This window comes from Pelobates fuscus, chromosome 8 (genome assembly GCF_036172605.1).
Source record: "Pelobates fuscus isolate aPelFus1 chromosome 8, aPelFus1.pri, whole genome shotgun sequence".
In the NCBI taxonomy this organism is placed as follows: Eukaryota; Metazoa; Chordata; class Amphibia; order Anura; family Pelobatidae; genus Pelobates; species Pelobates fuscus.
The window spans coordinates 33,616,989-33,639,288 of NC_086324.1; the positions used below are offsets into that span (position 1 = coordinate 33,616,989).

General features: G+C 40.6%; 1 protein-coding gene across 5 annotated transcripts in view; it reads left to right on the forward strand.

The window, feature by feature from the left end:
• The window catches only part of SLC4A10 (solute carrier family 4 member 10), a 170,092-nt gene that overhangs the window by 27,065 nt on the left and 120,727 nt on the right, over window positions 1–22,300 (forward strand). For 4 of the 5 annotated variants that reach the window (XM_063429671.1, XM_063429669.1, XM_063429672.1 and 1 more), the window contains exon 1: window positions 19,398–19,774. The exons of the other annotated variant lie outside the window; for it this stretch is intronic. In XM_063429671.1, coding sequence (XP_063285741.1) covers window positions 19,727–19,774 — 48 coding nt within the window. In that variant the 5' untranslated portion in view covers window positions 19,398–19,726. Of the gene's footprint in view, window positions 1–19,397; window positions 19,775–22,300 lie in introns of those variants that run through there. 5 annotated transcript variants of the gene reach the window in all.

Sequence of the window (22,300 nt, forward strand, 5' to 3'; positions counted from 1 at the left end):
CCCTACACAAGATTTATGATTGCTGTTTACTTATACAGCCCATGATTGGCCCGCTTTGTCTGTGCCTCCATACCTCTATACGGGTCTGTATAATTATTCCCAGAGGTTATTTATGCTGGGTGACCCCCAGTTTCAGCTTGCACTGTGGATTTATAACATATTGTGATATATGGTGACGGCCTTAAGATACATTCTAATGCTGGCCTATTCTGCCCCATAGGTCTCAACACTGTTGCTATGGAGGCTTCAAATCAAGATCAAAACCTGCAAGCAATTATTAATGCGGCTGTAGCCGTTTCACTAGAAAAGGCCCTGGCTCGGGTGCTGCCCATTGAGCCAAAGGATCCACAAATATCTGAACCCCCGCTTTCTGACGAAGAAGCGGTGGAGTCCGATTCCACAAAAATAAACCCTTCCAAACCCAATAAGAGATATTGGAAAGGGAATGGGCCAGAACCTCTCAAACGCAAGGGGAAAGAACCGGCGAAACGCCCCAAACAGTCAGACACTAAAGAGAAGCACTCAGTCCAACCCACTCTATCGGAAGAGGAGGAAGATTCTTTCGACCTACACCCCTTAGCCATCCTAGATGAATGGCAAGCCGACCACTCCTCTGAAGATGAGGAAGACTGGCCCGAGACATCGTTTAAAGGAGCACCTCTCCTTCAAACTGCTATGGGAGATCTCACAACTGAAGATATGGTACCCAGTTCCAATCCTTCTGGGGACGCTGAATCCTTTCTGGATTCGTTTGGTCAACCTCTTTTCGACCCAAGACAGATCAGATACCCTCGATCATCTGAATGGTCACTCCCAGACCATCTCTCCAAGTATATACATTTTTGGATCAGGAGACCCCTAGATCGGGAAGTCCGCAAGCGCCTAAGAGCCGAATGTCCCAGACCTTCTCTACCGGACAAGGTCGCTGTCACCCCAGAGTTTGACACACTGCTCTACACATATATGGCCAGATCCGGCCGTGACCCTAAAAAGGGCATTGAGCGCAGCTTGCGCCTCACGCAAGACAAAATGCTAGATATCCTGGGACCCCTGGCCAAAATTCTTCTACTGGCTGATGAAGCCCTTTCTAATGAAGATCCTTTAGACCCATCCGTGATAAGAGAATGGGCACTACGCTCAATTTGCCTGCTGGGCAATGCAAATACATCTCTCTGTACCGAGCGTAGAAAAGCAGTGCTGCTGCGCATGGATGCCAAGTTAGCTGACTTGGGAACAAAAGAATTGGGTCCCAAGGCCAAAGGCTTGTTGTTTGGAGAACCCTACATTAAAGAATTACATAAACATGTAAACTTATACGCCACACTAAACAAGGCGCAGTCATCCATGAAAAGGGTATTCCATCATCAACCCTCACGGGTTTTTGGCAGGGCTGGCCGTACAAGGGGTCGTACAGTCAGCCGCTTCTGGTCCACAAATCAACGCCAGAGAACCCCCACTTCACCATTCTTCCCCAACTATCAATCAAGGGGCTCCTACACCCAAAGGGCGGATAGGGGAAAAGGATACAGAGCCCGCGGACGCAACAGATACCCAACAGGTGAGATTCCCTATCTTTCACCTTTCTACTGTTTATCATGCGGGCAGGTTGTCACTTTGTGTAGACATGTGGAAGACGCTGTCTTCAGATACCTGGGTTCTAAACACAGTTCAAGGTTATTCCATAGAGTTTCATTCTCTCCCTTCTCAAACAGGTTATCCTCTCTATCCAACGATGTCAAAATCTCAGAATCGTCTTCTCGATTCAGAACTACGTTCTCTTCTAACAAAAGGAGCGATTCAACCTGCTCCCCTCGACGAAGGCTTCCTCAGCTCCGTCTTCTTGGTCAAAAAGAAATCTGGGGAATACCGCCCAGTAATCAACCTTCGCCAACTGAATACTTTCGTGGTTTACAGACACTTCAAAATGGAAGGAATACATCTCCTCAGAGACATTCTCCGACCAGGCGATTGGTTCACCCGACTCGATCTCAAGGATGCTTACCTCTCTGTATCAGTACATCCATCCAGTCGGCGTTTTCTCCGCTTTCCTTGGCACCACCGGATTTTTCAATTCACCTGCCTTCCATTCGGCCTGAGTTCCGCCCCGTGGTGCTTCACCAAACTACTCAAACCAGTCACCGCACATCTTCGAGAAAGGGGCATTCGTTGCCTAATCTACCTCGACGACCTCTTGCTACTCTGCGAAGACGTATCCAGGCTGCGTTCACAGACGAACTATACATCTTTATTGATCGAATCTTTGGGATTCGTCATCAACCAAGAGAAATCATCACTGGCCCCATCCAGAGTCATTCAATTTCTCGGCTTCGAGATCGACTCTTCAACCTGTGTTCTTCGCCTGCCTCAATCCAAGTTAACTGCGATCAGGAAAGAACTACGCAAAACGCTTCGTCAAGCAGATCTACCCCTCCGAGGTTTGGCTCGGATCGTAGGCCTACTTTCAGCCTCCATTCAGGCAATCTACCCGGGTCCACTACACTATCGGGCCATGCAACGCTTGAAAGCTCAATTCCTCCGGACCCACCCATCATACGATCAGAGGGTCCCGATCACCACCGAAGTGAGGGAGGAACTTTACTGGTGGCTCCGCCACATGTCTGCCTGGAACGGCAAGGCAATTTTCGGTCCCACTCCGGACTTCGTGGTGGAATCAGACGCGAGCCTTCTAGGCTGGGGCGCAACCTGCCATACATCATCCACCGGAGGACCATGGACCAACACAGAACATTCTCTCCACATCAATTGCCTGGAGTTAATAGCCGGCTCTTTCGCAATTCGCAGTTTGACCAATCATCTCTCAAACTGCTGTATTCTCCTTCGGATGGACAATATCTCAGCCGTCCAATACATCAACAAATTAGGCGGAGCCAGATCTCACATCCTCTCCGAAGTGACAAAGGACATCTACGAATTTTGCTTCCAACGCAACATCACACTTCAAGCAGAATATCTGCCAGGGGAGACGAACGTTACCGCGGATTGGTTCTCCCGACATTGGAGAGACGCCAGCGACTGGCGCCTACACAGGACAATCGTCCTTCGCATCTCCAAACTCAGGGGCCCGTTTGTTCTAGATCTATTCGCCTCCCGGACGAATTTTCAAGTCCCTCGTTTCTTCAGCTGGCTCCCAGACCCAGAATGCTCGGCAGTGGATGCCTTCCTTCAGAGGTGGCCGACAACGGGAGCCTATGCCTTCCCTCCATTTGCGATGATCTCCAGAATCCTTCTTCAGGTTCGCAGACAACAGGTCATGCTGGTTCTACTCACCCCACTCTGGCGGGGCCAAGCCTGGTTTCCAGATCTCCTGGACCTCTCCTGTCGACATCCTCTACTGCTACCTCCATGGCCCAATCTCCTAGAGGACCCTCAAGGGAATCCTCATCCAATGATACTGCAAGACCACCTCCACCTAGTAGCTTGGACTCTTTCAGGGGAACCTGGCATTTCGGAGAACTATCGCAGAGAACTAAGGAACTCCTCTGGGATTCATGGGCCCCTGGCACCAGAAGATGCTACCTTTCCTCCTGGAACACTTGGTGCAATTGGTGCCTGGAACGGCATACCGATCCCCTTACTGCCCCTAGACAGTTCATATTGAATTTCCTCTCTCATCTATTCGACCTGGGCCGATCCTACCGATCCATCAACGTTGCCCGGTCAGCCATCTCGGCAGCCCACGTTCCCCTAGAAGGAACTCCAGTGGGCCAGGACCCGCTGGTTTGTAGGCTTTTGCGGGGCATTAAACTGGCTCGCCCTCCAACACCGAAATACTCCCATCTCTGGGACGTCAATGTCATGATTCACTTCCTGGAAACTTGGCCAAACAACGAAGATCTATCCCTCCGTCAACTCTCTGCAAAATTCACCCTGTTACTTTGCCTAGTGTCCTTCCGACGGGTATCGGATGTTCGAGCATTTGACCATGACGCTGTCAATTTTTCTCCAGAAGGTGTCACCTTTTTAGTGTCCAGACGGACAAAATCAAACTCTTCTTCAGTTTTTTACCCGTACTTCCCTAACCACCCGAAATTGTGTGTGGTTTCACTTCTCTCCCGTTATTTACTACTCACCTCCTCTCTCCGTTCAAACTCCTCCAGCCAACTATTGGTCTCGTATGTTCGACCTCACCATCCGGTATCAACCACAACCCTTGCCCGATGGGTTAGATGGTTACTCTCCCTGGCCGGGATTGAAGCATCCTTCGGAGCCCACTCCATCAGGGGAGCGGCGGCATCGGGAGCATTCAACGCGGGAGCCTCTCTTCGAGACATTCTTCAGTCTGCAGACTGGTCACGGGAGCAGACGTTCCGCAACTTCTATTTTCGTCCGGCTGTGCACGCTTCTTTACCCCTTCTCGGGGAGCGTTAAAACAGCAAATACGAAGCCTCCTGTCATGTTATAAAATTGTAGATTATGCTAGCTTTAGTGTACCTATAATCTTAATTTTATTAATGACAGGAGGCGAGTATTTCCCACCCATTCACTATCGTTTTCCCCCCCTTTAGAGTCGCCTCATTAGGTAAGTTCATCTAAGATAAGAGTAATACACGATGTATCTTCTCCCAGGGGGGGCTAAGGGTTACACTCTATGGTAAATAGTTTAACACTTTGTTGGAGGTGGGCTATGATATATGATTTCTAATTACTGGATGTCATAATTTTAGAAATCCAATTCACGGATTAATCCTTGGTTTCGACTCTGCTCTCTCGTTTCAGCGTAAAGCTCCCTCAAGAGGACAAGCCTAGGTGCCGTATCATCAAGCATTATCTCAGCTCTCCAAGAAGACATCTTTGTTTACGTTCCTGTTCCCTCTCAAGCATCAACTTTCTCACCTGGCATTCTGGATTTCGCATCTGGACTTCTTTATCAGTTTCCTGTTCCTATTTGTTCGCAGCCAGAAAGAGGAAGTGACGTCACAGGGAGGGACTTTTATGCCATGTTATCTTTTTTCTGATTGGTTACCCTGTTACTAAGTAAAAAGTGCTGCTGTGAAGCTTAAGTAAAGAAAGTCTTAAGCAAATACTCGCCTCCTGTCATTAATAAAATTAAGATTATAGGTACACTAAAGCTAGCATAATCTACAATTATCAGGAATTCAGAGTGAAGTGAAGTTAAAATTTTGGTCAAAATTGCCAAATTATTTAAACAATAGCCCTGCAAGAGGTAATATTTCACTATGAGTCTTATATAAAAATAAACAGAAAGCCAATCCTGTTAAATACAATGTTATTTAAAAGGCAAAATATAGTAAAATGAAAAATCAATTAGAAAATTATGAAAAAGTTGCTGATTTGAAAATATTCTACAGTTTGGCTATTGGCACAACTTTTTAAAATTTGTTTAAAAAGGCCTATGGTAGTCAATGTGACCTCCATATCAGTATAAAGGAGGTATAATGGCTAGCAGCTGCTCCCTGTAGCTATTGCTGCCTAGTCACTAATCAAAGAAAGGGTCCTTCTGTGCTCCCACCCATAGGCATAAGATGGGGGCTGAAAATAAAAGAATGTGGTGTGGACAGGACCTCCACACATGAGTGGGGACTATATAAAAAATATAGAATTGGTGATGGAAATGCCTTTGCCTACCCTGCCTCTCGAGCAACCATAATCTTTGGGTAAGGGGTTATCAAGTCCCCATTGGTCCCCATTTGGGTGGCTACGGATCTAGCTAACCCTCCATTTAAAAAAGTGTACCTACCCCATCACCCTAATAATAGTAACCAGAGCTTATAAGACTTGGATGTCTTCTTTTTTCTTAACTGTTCTTTTCTTCAGCCCAACATTAGGCAAAACTAAAAAATATGAAATAACAGACACACTGACAAAAAACAAACAAACTGCGACACAACACAAACAAAAGTAATCCATCTTCACCCACTGAGAGCTCTGCACAGAATGAGCCAGGAAAAGCCTTTTATATTTTTAAATAACTTCCACCAGGATTAGGGGGTAAACTAGGATGGCCCTTCTGTTCATTAATCAATAGCCTCCACCTACTGCTTATGGGTGGGTCCTGGATGGTGATTCTAGCTTGCGCCCCTATTTTTATGTATAATAGAGTCCTTATTCACTGGGTGGACAGTGACCTCTCCAACCACACTATTTCATTTTCAATCCTTATCTGATGTGCATAGTTAGGGCCATTGGGGTCCTGGCCCAGTATATCATTAGTATAGAGGCAGCAACAATAGACAATAGTAGACATAGCAACATCTACAGAAAGGCAAGTGTGGGCATAGGAAGGTATTAAATCTCCATTATACTCATTTTGGGGTTATATTAACCCTCGTAGATTATTTTATTTCCATCAAGGTTTTTTTTTTACTTTTTGCCTGTTGGCTGCTAGTGCATTTGTCAACATCTCATTGTTTGCTAATCTAGACAGTGGTCTCCGTGCACCTGATAAATGGAATTAAATCACCTTAGCCAACATTTTCATTGTAAAGTATATGTATTCAAACCAATAATTATTGGTTTCTGATAAGCCTTTAACAGTATTTATTTAATTGTTCAGAACCGATAACTGTCTTACAGGGAACATATAAATTGCCGAAACAACTCTAATTCAATCGAGATCTGAGTCTAAATTTTACAATTCGTTTTTTTAAATCAATACATTTCATTGTGAAGGAATAAACTCTTCTGTGTATTTGCGTGGGCATTTCACACTATGAATAAAGTGAACGCAAGCAGGATAAATGTCCTGTGTTTTTAATTAATTAGTGCTTGGCATTGACTTACTTTATCGTATTTTGCTCAATCAATGGGTTGTTGGAGCATTGTGTCCACGTATTTCTAAGAATGCCTAATTTGTTAAACATAGGTCATGATGATTTTGAGTTAAGACATGAACAGGATACAATGAATATCTATAACCTTGATGCTCAGACAAACTAAAGATAGTTTCCCTGGAACAAACGATTGTTTAGAAATTTATTATGTGCTTATTTTTTTGTTACACACTAAATTATGAAAATCTTTGTAATTTTTATGCCTTCTAAAAGGATTTAAATTTTTCATGAGTTGGGTTAGCTTTTTGTGTGTCTTAACTCTAAAATCTAGAACTATTGACAATATTTAACAATCCAGCTTTCGTCCACCAAACATGTAAATGCGAAATTAGCATGAAGCATTGTCACATGGGTCCTAAATATTTTAATATGCCTTTCACAACAAATTGAGAACATTTGGTGAACATTACAGATATTACTCCAAAGTATTTGTTTTTATAGGCCAAGATCACACACTATCACCACATGAGGTAAGTAATGTTCTAAGGGCCATTGGAGTACTGTTATATTTTTGTGTTTGCACATACCAGATAAGAGTCCTGTCTGTCTCTCTCTTTTTTTTTTTTTACTTTATAGAGAATAAGTAAGGATTTTTAAGATTTTTGAAAAGAAAGAATAGGGCATATATTTCTCATGTGCTATTTAGGCAACCTGACACTTTTGAATGTGTATAAATATATCCCTGAAGAAGTCCTATACTTTACCGGACGAAACGCGTTGGATTCTCTATGGACTTTTGATCTATATTTTATTTTGTATTTTATATTTTATTCATCTGTATTTTGGCTGTCTACATACATCTACTCCTGAAGTTCCTATTTGGATCTGCGACCATACTGTGTGGAGTTCCATGTTATATGGAGACATGCTCTTTTGATATGCATACATGTAAGTGTAACCAATAAATGTGATTTTGTATTTTTATAACAAACTTCACTATCTTCGATTTCCTTTATCCACATATATTCCATGGGATGATTTTCAAGCATATTTATCATATATCATACTACCCCTGAGAGGGTGAGAAGCCTGATTTCACGTGTGTTTGTGAGTGTATCTATTGTAACACTTATATATATACTTTTTTCTATACTGTATTACGCTATGTCAGTTTTCTGATCCTAATACAGAGCTTATTCACGGATTATACCTGATGCCAGGTTGTTTTACATTTTATATATACTTTTACGTATTCTGGGTGTTTCCCACTCTTTTACTTGGCTGTATATTGTCTTTAGGTGTTTGTGAGGTACACCTGGGAATACTTCCAGCTATACGTCTCTATCACATATCTGTAGTGTGTATACTCTTTCTTGTTTATGTATAAATATGCAGTCTCAAAAAAAAATCAGTGATCAATTATAAAATAAAAGCCGGAAATTAGCAAAATGTATGTTATATATTTCAGTTTTTACATACTATAACTATCATTTGGGAATAGTGCATATATTTTTTTTATTTCTTTTTATTAAACTGTTTAATTTTTACACTGTGCAAGTCATGACAGAAATCATCTGATTTGAAACCCGAACTAGTTCAGTTAAGAGAAGTTTGCCAATAAACTCTATATTGTTGCCTAAAGTTTGCTATTCAATTTTCAATATTTATTTATTTATTACTGGTATTTATAAAGCGCCAACAGATTCCGCGGCGCTGTAAAATTGGTGGAGAACGTGCAATATACACAGACAAATACAAGAGGTAGAGAGAGCCCATAGCCGTACCCTTAATTTGTCTGTAGAATTAATCCCCAAACAGGAAGTAATTTTCTGTTAAAATCAATCTAAGTAGGTCCATAATATACTTGTGTCACTATATTGTGCCATATCTGTGTCATTACCTAATGTCCTATCTACCACCTCTAGACCTCTTTTTGATGATCTATCGAAGTATATAAGGATTGGACATCTATTGTGACTAACCAGAATTCGCCTACTGGTATCTGAATGTTTTCTATCAGCTGGAGAAAAGTTTTAGTGTCCTTAATGTATGACTTTTGAGTAGGAACATATTTTATGAGGAACATATCTAGAATATCTGCAGGTTGTTGTAGTATGGATCCAGTGCCACTTACAATCGGCCTCCCAGGTAAGAACAGGGGATTTTTCTGATTTTCGGAAGAGTATAGATGACATGGATTCTAGGATGTTTGTTATTCATGTATCTATACTCTTCTTCTGAGATAATACCCATGGACAATGCCCAGTTATTTAATGTCTCTAATGTCTGTTTAAGTATATGGGTTGAATCCTGTCCTTTGGGGAGATAACTTGTATTATCGTTCAGTTGTTTGCCTATCTCTTTTACATAGTAGGCAGGATCCATGATGACCAATGCACTCCCCTTGTCTGCTGGTTTAATTATGATTGACTGGTCTTGTTGGAGATTGTTAATATTAAACCAGTCTTGCTTCGTAAAATTAGGGGTCTGCCTCTTACTTCTATGTGTGTGTTTCTGCTTCCTCCTTAATCTATACAAATCTTTCTTCACTAAATTAGTGAGTATCTCTATAGATGGATTTACATTCTGAGAGGTGAAAGTACTCTTCAGTTTCAAACCTGTCTTAAGTGGTAGGACAATATCTGAATTCACTTGTGATGGTGAGAATACTGTAGATTCCGTACATATATGAAAAAATGAAAATGAGAAAGAAAAAAGACTCAATTAATAATCTGTAGTGGTGCACAAACACTGGGAGAAAAATAATATCAATACACTCAATTGTGTTGGCACTCTCTACATTTCCGTTACTATGTATAACACATACTGATGCTCTTTTCTGCGATGTATGAATAAAGTTGTCTTTAATAACGTCATCACGTGAGACGCCGTGATGCCATAGAGGGCGCTCCCGTGTGATTGCAGCTGGGGGATGGCCATACTGTCGACACAAGCGGCCGCCGTCATTGCTCTGAAACCAGGTAAATACTCTGGATATTGAATTTTTAATCAGGGCCTTCGAAGGGACGCCACAGTCCCGAGCATGCAGCCCAGACCACACAGGATCGGACAGTAACTGACACCATTTTCTGGAACAAAGACTTCCTTCAGACGGCTTGCTACAGAAATTCTATATACAGTTTTTGTCTGATCAGACTGCCAGACATTGATCAACCTTACAATTTGAGTGCAGTTCTACTATCAAATAGCTCATCTATACTTTGTGGATCCACCGCACCTATTATTAAGTGTTCAGATTACTGTAGACATATTCAGATTACTGTAGACATATGCACAGGAGATGTGTGCAATACATACTTCATATACGATTTTTATTTGTTTATTTTTTATGAGGATACCCCCTACTACACCTATAATTTGAAGAATTACCTCTGCACTTGATCCATAGGTGGGGATTATTCCGCCCAGGCGCATACACTGCAGCTGTATTGAAGCTCCAGAAAAGTGTGAGTGCACATCTTTTATCTTACCTATCACAACTACAGTTTTAAAATACCACACTTTTATTTCTTCTCTGGTTCTCTCCACGTATACCTTTTCAAGGATTACTGAAGCACTGCACCTACCCCCCTTTTTTTATCCAGTTTTCTGATTGGAAAAGAGAGACTCCGTATTGGTGTTTGAGCTGCTTATGGACTATTATCATCTTGCTCCCCCGCTGAATTTTATTTTGGTGTTATTATGAATTTAATTGAGTCAAAATCAAATGTTATATCATAAGTCTTCTTTGTGGTTTTTGCACCACTCTGTATATGAATTAGTTTTTTGTTCATTTACATTTTTTCCTTAAAGAAATACACTGAATACATTTTGCAATATTCTTATACTTTTTGCCTTTACTAGACACATTTATTGTGTCCGAGTGCGGTATTAATATTCATGAAACTAAAAATTAGATATAGAAGTGTTACATGCAACACTTTGATACATCCTCCCAAGGTTTCTTGATATATGATGGAGCTAACTTTGTTTTTGCAAGGCGATGGCCCATTTATATTATTCTGGGGTTCCCTCATTCTGATCTCCTGTGTTATTAACTATGTTAATAGACACATAAGCGTGTTTGTGCAATGAGATCACGTCAGTCAGTGAGTTATTGGATGATGTTAAAATTTTTCCCCATCAATGTCCTTGACTGGATTATATTCCCTAAACCTGAATTACTCATATCATGATCATTGTCAGTTGAATCTTTGTATTTGAAGCTTTAGTGAATTAAGCTTTTGGATCTTGCCCCTCTTGCACTTATTTTAGCTTCAGAACCATGCCCTGTAAAAATCTCTAGCAAAATGAACTTCCTAATATAGGGGGATGTGCATCAAGGAACCAAAATAAACAAAAACATACTTTTTATTTTACCAATTTAACACCCTCAAACTGAAACCTATACCAACAGGTAACATAACAACTTCATCAGAATTCACCTGAACTTCCAAACAATGTCCAAGGCTTCAATCAAGCTTTGGACCAGGTGCCGCTGATTGTCATCCTACCGGGTGCCACTAATTGCCATCCTATCAGATTGTCATTCCCATTGCGAAAATAGAGTGAAAAATTTGAGGAATTGGTCAAAGTTTTGCATAGTGTCTAGGTCCATATCTTACCACTGGTCCCTAGGAGGTCACCATGGATCACCTTGTTAGTTACCTCATGGTTAATCTGGAAATGTGCCTGGCTGAGCACCTTTCTTTGGAAATTCCATGATAATTTTTAGATAAACTCTGATGATTATCAAGTTAGGGATTCCCTGAAATAATAATAATAATAACAAAGTATTTAAACAGGAAAGGTACATTAAGATTACTCCGGTTTTCAAGTACGTGCTAGGGATGTTACCTTAGCCAAACATCCAGGGGTTGTTACTATTACCCAATTTAATGGTACTAATAAGTCTGATATGCTAATTGTATTAATTATAGTGGCACAAATGAGCTTCAGCTTGTATGATACCTCCAGAATGGGAAGCCATACCGAAAGGTACTCAGTTTTTGTCTATTCTCAGTGTTTGTCTTTTACAACTATGTGTTTTGACTCCCACTGTGTAGAATCCACAATGCAATATGGAATGGCAGCAGCTATTTTGCCTGTAAGACTATTTTAAAAAAAATTTGGTCTACTTCAAATGCTCAATGTGATGCGGGCTAGACTTGTAAATTTATTTTGCAATTCAGGTGAATTCTGTGCGATTGGCAGGTCATCCAAAATATGTAACTCAGAATAGCCGTATGACGAATCATGAAGCAACTAAACAATGGACAAGCTGGTTCAGTTGTTCCTAATTTGGTGATTCTTCCATGGTTGTCACGGTAGGAAAGGGGTGCCCTGAGACAGCAATATCCCTTTAACTGCAGGAACCCAATATGCAGGGAAAAAATGGCAAACAAGTAATAAGAGTAGAAATAAGTATATAATGAAGAAAACAAAAAGACACAAGATAACCAAACAATATACAATAACACAATGCCAATACAAAATATACAATAAACCTAAATCTAGCACGGGAGGTGCAGGCAGAGTATAAAGTACAGTCTTGTAGGTTAAATGGAGTACACCGGGCAGGACCGGACAGGCACCATGAGAGACAGACAGGACTCAGGTCCAGAGCCGCAGGATATAATCTAGTGTCACAAGGATGCAAGGCCAGAATCACAGGATATATCAACAGAGGATGCAAGGTCAGAGTCTCAGGAACTATGGACACAGGATGCAATACCAGAGGACACAGGAACACAAGACCAGAGAATGCAGGGTCAGAGTCACAGGATACAAGACCGGTGGACACAGGAACAAGGAAACAGGATACAAGACCAAAGGATGCAGGATCAACGTCACAGGATACAGGAAACAATGATCTGACCCTGAGGGAAGGGTGAGACCAAACTATAAAGGTGCCTAACAAGGGTCAGCTGAAGTGCTAAGTGATACAAGAAATAAGGAATAGCACCAAACAGGAGTGAACCGTGGTGAGAGTGGTGATAATAGGTACTGCACAAAGGAATATCACCTAAGGAGTGAACCGTGACAATGGTGCCCCTAATTTAGATAATTGATGGTTAGGGCACAGCCAATAAATCACATAAATAAATAATAAACAAACCAGGGATCGTCCAGACCTAAATATTTAAAATTCACAACCGAACACTCAAGAGTAAGTGAACGCTCAAAAAAATCAAATTCTTGACTGAATGCCAGCCAAATTTGAATGGTAAAATACCATTCTATTCGGTCAGAATTTAAATCAACTGAATTTCACCTGGAATTAGTTCAGTATATATAGAATAGCCATATATATATATATATATACACATAATACCATGTATATATTTGGCAGTACAATAATAGGTGCATTTTCATGCCCTTTCATCCAAATCGTTTTTCTAAATAGTTTGCACGGATGAAAATTTGTCTGAGCCAAACCGCCACACCAGCGTTTTCCACAGTGTACCCGTCTAGTGCAGACAGAGGGCCATCCTTTCCAGCACCATTGTAATGTAAGACCCAGCAATCTGGGTAGCAAGTTTATATCTCTACTTAGAAACACATAATATGTTCATTGTAATGTGGAATATGTTTGGAAATGTACTTCGTTTTTCCACTAGTGCTTTGTTTATGCCAACAAATGCTGGATTCATCAGTGGCTTATGCAAATGTAAAAAGAAAAGCCTGTACGCACTTACCACTAATCATCATTCTACTGGATTATGCTAACTCCCAAATAATTATTAACAGCCAGCAGAAAATAAATTGAATATGTATTTTGCCCTTAAAGTGGACATGTCGCTTATGCAGGTTTTAACATCCTGAAATGCCTTTGTCTACAAACTGGACTGTTTTTTGCTTTTTGTTTTTCAACCTGGAGATATTTGGTTAAAATAATACCGAATAATTTATTGCCGCAGAGCTGAGTTAGATGAAGTGTCGGAGAACACTTGTATACGTTATCTTTATCTTGCCGTCATCAACATTCTAGAAATATAAGTGCGTTAGAATCTGAAACATAGTATCATTTTCACTCGCTGTATAATTCTTTAGCAAGTACACGTGGCACATACAAGATTCTGGTAAAAAGGGCAAATAACTAAAAAAGAAATGTGAACACCTGTCAGAACAGACTATTAGACATGGGAGTACAAATGATAATCGGTAGTGAGCCATCACACTTATTGAAAAATGCAGGACTGCATACATAGCTAAACGGCAACCAAAGTATTATTATTATTATTGCCATTTATATAGCGCCAACAGATTCCGTAGCGCTTTACAATATTTTGAGAGGGGGGGGATGTAACAATAAATAAGACAATTACAAGAAAACTGACAGGAATAATAGGTTGAAGAGGACCCTGCTCAAATGAGCTTACAGTCTATAGGAGGTGGGGTATTAGAAACATTAGGATAGGAAATATCAAGTAGGAGTGAAGCAGAGCTGGAGGAGAGAGCAAAGCACTATTCCATAGGGACAGGTATGTAAGGGAGAGATTACTCTGGGAGGCCATACGCTTTCCTGAAGAGATGGGATTTAAGGCCCTTCTTAAATGATTGAAGACTAGGGGAGAGTCTGATGGCAGTAGGCAAGTTATTCCATAGGAGAGGAGCCGCCCGTGAGAAGTCCTGCAAGCGTGAGTTGGCCGTACGGGTGCGAGCAGCGGTCAGGAGGTGGTCGCGGGCAGAGCGGAGGGTACGAGGAGGGGCATACCTCTGGATCAGTGAAGAGATATAAGAGGGGCTGGAATTGTTCAGTGCTTTAAATGTATGGGTTAGCACTTTGAATTTACTCCTATAGGATACAGGGAGCCAATGTAAGGACTGGCAGAGGGGCGAGGTGTGAGAGGACCGACTGGATAGGAAAATCAGTCTAGCTGCAGCATTCATTACAGACTGTAGCGGGGCAGTACGGCTTTTGGGGAGACCAATCAGGAGAGGGTTACAGTAATCCATGCGGGAAATTACTAGAGCATGGACAAGCTCCTTGGTAGCATCTTGCGTAAGAAAGGGGCGGATGCGGGCTATGTTTTTGAGTTGGAACCTACAGGACTTGGCAACAAACTGGATGTGAGACTCAAAGGTGAGACCAGAGTCAAGTATGACGCCAAGACAGCGCGCTTGTAGGGATGGACTTATGTGGATATCACTGACTTGAAGGGAGAGTAAGAGAGGAGGATCAGTATTAGGAGGAGGAAAGACAAGGAGTTCAGTTTTAGAGAGGTTAAGTTTGAGAAAGCGTGACGACATCCAGTCAGAGATGGAAGAGAGGCAAGCAGTGACACGTTGCAGGACGGCCGGGGAGAGGTCCGGTGAGGAGAGGTATATCTGAGTGTCATCAGCGTACAGGTGGTAGTTGAATCCAAAAGAGGCAATAAGTTTTCCAAGAGAGGCAGTATAAAGAGAAAATAGAAGGGGACCAAGGACAGAGCCTTGGGGAACTCCAACCAAGACAGGGCGAGGGGAGGAGGTATCCTTGGAAAATGAGACACTAAATGAGCGTTGGGAGAGATAGGAGGAAAACCAAGAGAGGACAGAGTCACAGAGACCGAGTGATTGAAGAGTTTGAAGGAGAAGAGAATGATCAACTGTGTCAAAGGCAGCAGAGAGGTCAAGGAGAATTAATATGGAGTAGTGACCTTTGGATTTAGCGGAGATTAGGTCATTAGTCACTTTGATAAGAGCGGTCTCAGTAGAGTGGAGAGGGCGGAAGCCAGACTGAAGAGGGTCAAGGAGAGAGTTGGAATTAAGGAAGTGAGACACACGGGAAGTATGAGCCACTGTCCCATCCTGGATGGACCACCATTTATCATAGTTGATCATTCTGACTGCTTTTTGCAGTGTTTAGTACAGAGTTCTGTAAAACTGTCTATAAAGTGACAAGAGTCTTCTTTGTGCCTTTTTGCTTAATACCCTGTTGTGGCAATTAGTTCCACAGATCCTTTTTTTTCTGTGTGCCTACCTACCTTCTGCTGACGTACTGAACAATGAACTTCCACCAAGGGATTGGACCATTGGCACTTAGGGAACATGACTATCCCTACTGTCAGATGGGTTGGATTTCTAATGCAATGCCCATTACATTACAGGTGCATGAAGTAGATGTGAGAGCAAAAGGACTATGAGAGATACGAGTTTAATTATGAAACCCCTGAGATGTAACTGGTTAAGATTTTTTGTAACAGAAAGGACCAGTTGATCTTTCGGTGAGTGTATAAAAAACGTGCTCTGCCGTGTTTTAGCAAATGTAACCATTGCCATTCAATATAATGCTTTATTGGAAAGTTAACAACTGAATTGCAAAGTTTAAAAAAAAAATAGAACTGGTACACCTTAAGCCTCAGCAGTGGGGTACATTTTCAGATTTGGATATTTTGATTTACATTTTGCCAATCTTTTAAAGGAACGCTAATTGAAGTTGTTATGGTGGCAGGAGTAATCCCTCTTACTTTCAGGGATTAAACAATTTTGCAATTTTTTAATCCCCAAAGTTGGTAGTTGAGCACCCAATACAGCTTCCCGCTTGGCTTTCCTCACTTCCCCACTGCCGTATCAGAAAGGTTTAGCGCTTCCACCCTATCACTGTCCTCCCATTGATAAAATAGTATAAGCCTAGTAGTGAATTGACAACAGATTGCCAAAATGTAGCCCAAAACATCCACATTTGAAAAAGTGTCCCATTGCTGCAATGTAAGATGTTCCGCCTCTATTTTTTGGTCTAAACTTTGCAATTCAGTTGTTAATTCACTACAATTTACTGGCCGATATGTTAGACTAGATTTCTAAATGAAAACAAGGTCTAAGTTTAACAACTGAACCAATCAACACTCAGATGAACAAAAAGTCATTTGTTTCACTAATGCCAGGGATAACAATATATTGTGCTATTGTGTTGCTTCTGTGTAAGATAGAAAATTACATTAGACTCGAGAGAGATGTAAATATTTGAAACCGGTCTGCTTTTAGATGCGATTTGATTTTTACTCATCATCATGTTGTGTGCAGGGATGAGAGAATTTGCATTTCACACATATCCCAAGTGATGCCATAATTAATTATGGGAAGCATCTAAGAAGCTGCTCGCTGATATTTTCAAACCCAGAACGAAGAGGCTGAATGAATGTATCAATTAAAGGATTCGTTGATTAACATGGCGTTTCTTATTATTAAATTATATTAAAAAAGTCAACGTTGATATCGCCCAGTCCATGGTGGTGAAAATAAGTGGTATTTTATGAAGGCTTGACAAAGGCCTTTAGTGGGTCAAAATGTTGTCAACTCTCTTACGGCTTACACAATGCAATCTATTATCTCCACTACAGTCTAAGAAATAATTGTTTATTGTTTTTGCATTGATGACCTAGTGGTGGAGGTCTCTTCCTGAAAGTCCAAAAGTGCAACACACTATTACACCGACATTAAAATGTCATAGTTAAGGCCTCCACCATTATAGCAATGCTGTATTTTTGTTTCATCACATTGATAAAGGTGTCATCAGCACTGCTGGTTTTGGTGTGGCAATGTGGAAGTATACATCAGACTATAGCCTGTTTCAGGTTAGTGTTAAGGTTAGGTGGTGTTTAGGGTTAGAATTGTAGTTCTAATATTTGGATTCACTGTTCTGTCTCAGCTTTAGTGTCCTTTTATAAACACACATTGATTTGGCCATTAAACTGGTGACAAATTTCGTCATCCATTTTGGGCACAAGATAAAGTTGCTCTCAAAAGGTAACTGAATGACGTTTATGTTTATCCTCTTTCTCTTGTCATCCATGTATACATTTTGTGATAATCATATTTCATGTATCAGTTGACACAAGAAGGACTTCTGCCTAGCACGGATTCCTGTCGTTTCCAATTCCACACAGGTTTCATACTCTTTAGGATTGTGGCATACACGCATTTGCTGTCAACATACTCTTTACTCATACTTGCGTGCAATTCCTTTGCCACATTGAGGGCTACCTGTATAAGGTCACCACTCCCCACTCTTTTTAAGTTTGGAAACGCTTCCGTTCATAAATCCAAGATGTGCTGCTGCTAGACATCGTGTTGTGTTTCCATCATCTGTAATTGACCATTGACTTCATTCTTTTTTGAACTGGTGTTTTGTTCCCCAAAATATTAATCCTGGCCTGGAGTGCAAGTCCAAATAAGGTCCTTTTTTGTGCATGAAGTAAATCTATCTATGTGGATGTTTTTTCTCAGGTGGCACATGCAATATATGGATTTGCCAGATAGTTGCTGAAGTTGCGAGATGTGGTATGATATATCTCCGTAATATCAATTAAAATCACAAGTATGGAATAAGGGAGCATGGAGATGTGTTCATAGCTAAGAGATTAAGACTGTGCTACTACCAAAGACAAATGGTATGTTTTATCTTACCCTACTTGCACAAACCTTCATGGACATCCTACAAACCCATCATAGTATGGCAGTCTGGTCGATCCTAGTTCAGTCCATTGGAAAATATCCCAGTTTGCCACTCCAAGCCCTACAGAGTGCGGGATTGGAAAAGCCCTGCACAATTCCTGCCTTACTCCTGCAGTACTGTGCCAACAAACATCCACGTGCACTTTCTGCTAGTTTAACAAAAATAAGAATGATGTGAGGCTGTAGTCCATGACTGCTGTATACTAGTTGCCGTTGGGGGGTTAATAGCTCTCATTGCCAGCCCAACGCTGTTTTCCTGGCCTGAAGTATTCATTTGAACCAAACTCTGTGTTTGCCTTCTCCCTGATTTACTTGGCTACCAGATCATCTTATCGACTTAGCCTACTGCAGATCACTTATCTGTATACCGGCTCGTCCAACTTTTCTGTACTACACGCCAGTTGTCATAAACAATTCTTTGTTTCTACTCTAACCCAGGGTCGCATCATGCAGGGAAAATGTCTGGTTGTAGTGCAAAACTAAGCTTTGTGTTTGTTCCACTTTTTATTTTTTTTTTATAGCTAAAACGTGTCTGTCTATTCTTAAAGCCAGTTATCAAATGTTCTATCTGCTGATATTTGCTTCTGTCTGTCTGTATATTGTATGTATATATCCCACCTGAATTACTACATTAACACAGGCTACTTCAATCTACAGGTAGAGAGATATAAAACATCTGTCCACCTCCTCTATCTATCTATCTATCTATCTATCTATCTATCTATCTATCTATCTATCTATCTATCTATCTATATGTCTGTCTGTCTGTCTGTCTGTGTCTGTCTGTCTGTCTGTGTCTGTCTGTGTCTGTCTGTCTATAGAATAGTATGGTAAAATCTACAAATGAATGGAAAAATACATTCTTGTACCCAGCTTATATATATCTTATTCATGATCACATAGCAATGGCATAGCAATAACACATGCTGTTAGTCATTGTAAACTGACAGCCGTATAGGGAACAAAGAGGGGGGAGGGGCCATATTACAATGGAAGCATCTGCCACACACAGACAGGGACATTTACAAATCAGCACAGTAACAGAACACGATGACGGGGTGGGGGGCACAGCTCTCATAGTGTTATATATGTCATATTTTCCAATACAGTCTGTCCTCTACCTTCCCTCCAACGTCCCCCACCCCCCCATATAATCTATAAATCCTCTGTGTAGTGATTCTTGCTTTGCAGATTTTTATCAGCTGACCAATGAATCTTGTCTTCCCATGGTCGGTTGACGATTGAAAGAAAATCCGTGGCAGCAAGATGGATTTTCCTATGACAGTGATGAGCTGAAAGATGCGACATGCTTTCTCTGTGGCCGACGCAGTATAGCTTTGGGCAATAAGCCTAGCTTGTGCAGATAACATCAGTGTTACAGTGCAGACATGGGGCACTCCAGAATGCAGATTCGCTGAAGCTGCCCACTGGGATCACATTTTCCTTACATTTAAATCACAATCACAAGATAAATGGGTTTTGGACATTGTATCAAGATCATAAATACAATCTCTAGTGGTCTCTGAGAACAGAAGATGATGTTGTCTGCGAGCAGTGAGATATTTCAATCTCTTTGTCATCAGGTAAGGCCTGTTCACTTTTTTTTAAATAACAGGATAATTGAGAGCTCCTCATATTTTATTTCTATTTGTTTATTTTTATAACTTCGACAAACGATGAAATTATTTCTTTAACTTTAAATAGATGTATTCCACGTTGCATTGGCACATTGCACTTGTCTTGTTGAAATTATAACAATCCCTGAAGCGATGACCCAGTTCTTTACCATTTTTAAAAAAACAAAACGTATGTGCTTTTAATCGGTACCCCAGCTTTGTAAAAATAAACCATCCGAATAAATGCAAAGCAGAGAGGTTTAGGAAAATAATAGATTTCTCTAGTTATGGGAATCACAAGGAATACATTACATCACTCAAAATGTAACATTACAAAACATCATATTTAATTTTCATACATTGTGATAATTGAAACGTAAATAAGTGACAATGTGTAGTAACATGGCAGTTTGAAATACCCATATCCCTTTAAACCATTTATTGTGATGGTGCTGTGTGATGCTGTGTTATAATCACATAGATGCATTCTTTTGTCAGAGTTCAAATAGTTAAACAACTGTTGCAGACGAGTAGATCTTATTGATTTCAAGTGTATTGTGTTCTTTAACATACTACGCAGTTTTACACATGCAATAAACACAATTAATACATGACATTATTTTCTCACCTTTAAGTTCTCCAAAATGTTATATAAACTACATGTGTAAAAACATTCAAGAATATTTCCCGTTAATAGATTGTGGTAAATAATCCTGCGTTTGTTTCGAGTATCACTGATTTACCGATTACAATCTTGGTGTTTTTAAAATGACGTTTAAGGTAAAACTGACGTGAAAGTTTATTGTAATAAACTGTAGTGTCATCTAGAAGGCAACCCCCAACCCTCAGATCCACAGCGTTTGCCGTAAATCTTGTTCTATGACAAAGGCCAAAAGTAAATCCCTCTGATGTTTTTTATTTAATTCATACACATTCTTATTAAATATACACCAAATTTGCTTGAATCCTGAGGATAGGGAATTTGATTATATCATTTCCTTGAATTATTTCCTAGAAAAATTAAAACCTTATTCAATTAATACTGTTGTTGTATAATAAAAGCAAAATATTAAATAGACTTTGTCAACATAGCAAGCTTGGAGCAAATTAACAGGGATACATTAAATATTAGGCCATTTAATTTTGGCTACTCTATGTAAATACTTACTGGCCTACCTTAGACAAAATCATTTGTGGGGTAACATTTGGGGAAAGAGAGAAAATTGTAATCTTCTCCCTCTGGGGACAATAAAATGACTGAGCTGCTACAGAATTTCTTGTGAAGCAAAGCTGTCAGCCAGTCACTGCTGGGATTGTTGAAGCTTTGCCCAGCTGTGAAGGTCACCTTCAGCAAATTGAATTTTGATCGACAGCATGGTTTCCTAAGGATATCCTCAGGAATATATATATGGAACACACACATTGCCATGATGTATCAATATTCAGAGTGTCGAGGTAATGGATTATTAACCCTTTAAGGATTAATGATGTTCCTTGCCTTCACAATCTGGTTCTCGAATGCTTAAAGCCAGCACAGTGTGACCTGCTTATTTAACATAAATGATCCACACATCACTAACATATCTGAATGAGTGGGCATTTCATTTTGGAATGTGAACGTTACAGACCAGATTGCTGTGATGGCATAGACTTTTTTTTAAAGAGGGCCAGATTTGATGAAGTGAACATGCGTGAGGGCCCACCATTTTGCCTGACATTCTTTGAACCATTAAAATTAAATGCAAACTAACTATTTTATGCAAAATATATTGCAAGCGGCATACTTTTCATTTAATCTCTTTATTCTGTCCCTCCATTCTGTCCCTTCATTCTGTCCCTTCTCTCTTTTATTCTGTCTCTCTTTATTATTTCCCTTCTCTCTTTTATTCTGACCCTTCATTCTGTCCCTTCTCTCTTTTATTCTGCCCCTTCATTCTCTGCACCTTCTCTCTTTTATTCTGCCCCTTCATTCTCTGCTCCTTCTCTCTTTTATTCTGCCCCTTCATTATCTGCCCCTTCTCTCTCTTATTCTGCCCCTTCATTCTGTCCCTTCTCTCTTTTATTCTGTCCCTTCATTCTCTGCCCCTTCTCTATTTTATTCTGCCCCTTCATTCTCTGCTCCTTCTCTCTTTTATTCTGTCCCTTCTCTCTTTTATTCTGTCCTTCATTCTCTGCTCCTTCTCTCTTTTATTCTGTCCCTTCTCTCTTTTATTCTGTCCCTTCATTCTCTGTCCCTTCTCTCTTTTAATCTGCCCCTTCATTCTCTGCACCTTCTCTCTTTTATTCTGCCCCTTCATTATCTGCCCCTTCTCTCTCTTATTCTGCCCCTTCATTCTGTCCCTTCTCTCTTTTATTCTGTCCCTTCATTCTCTGCACCTTCTCTATTTTATTCTGCCCCTTCATTCTCTGCTCCTTCTCTCTTTTATTCTGCCCCTTCATTCTCTGCCCCTTCTCTCTCTTATTCTGCCCCTTCATTCTGTCCCTTCTCTCTTT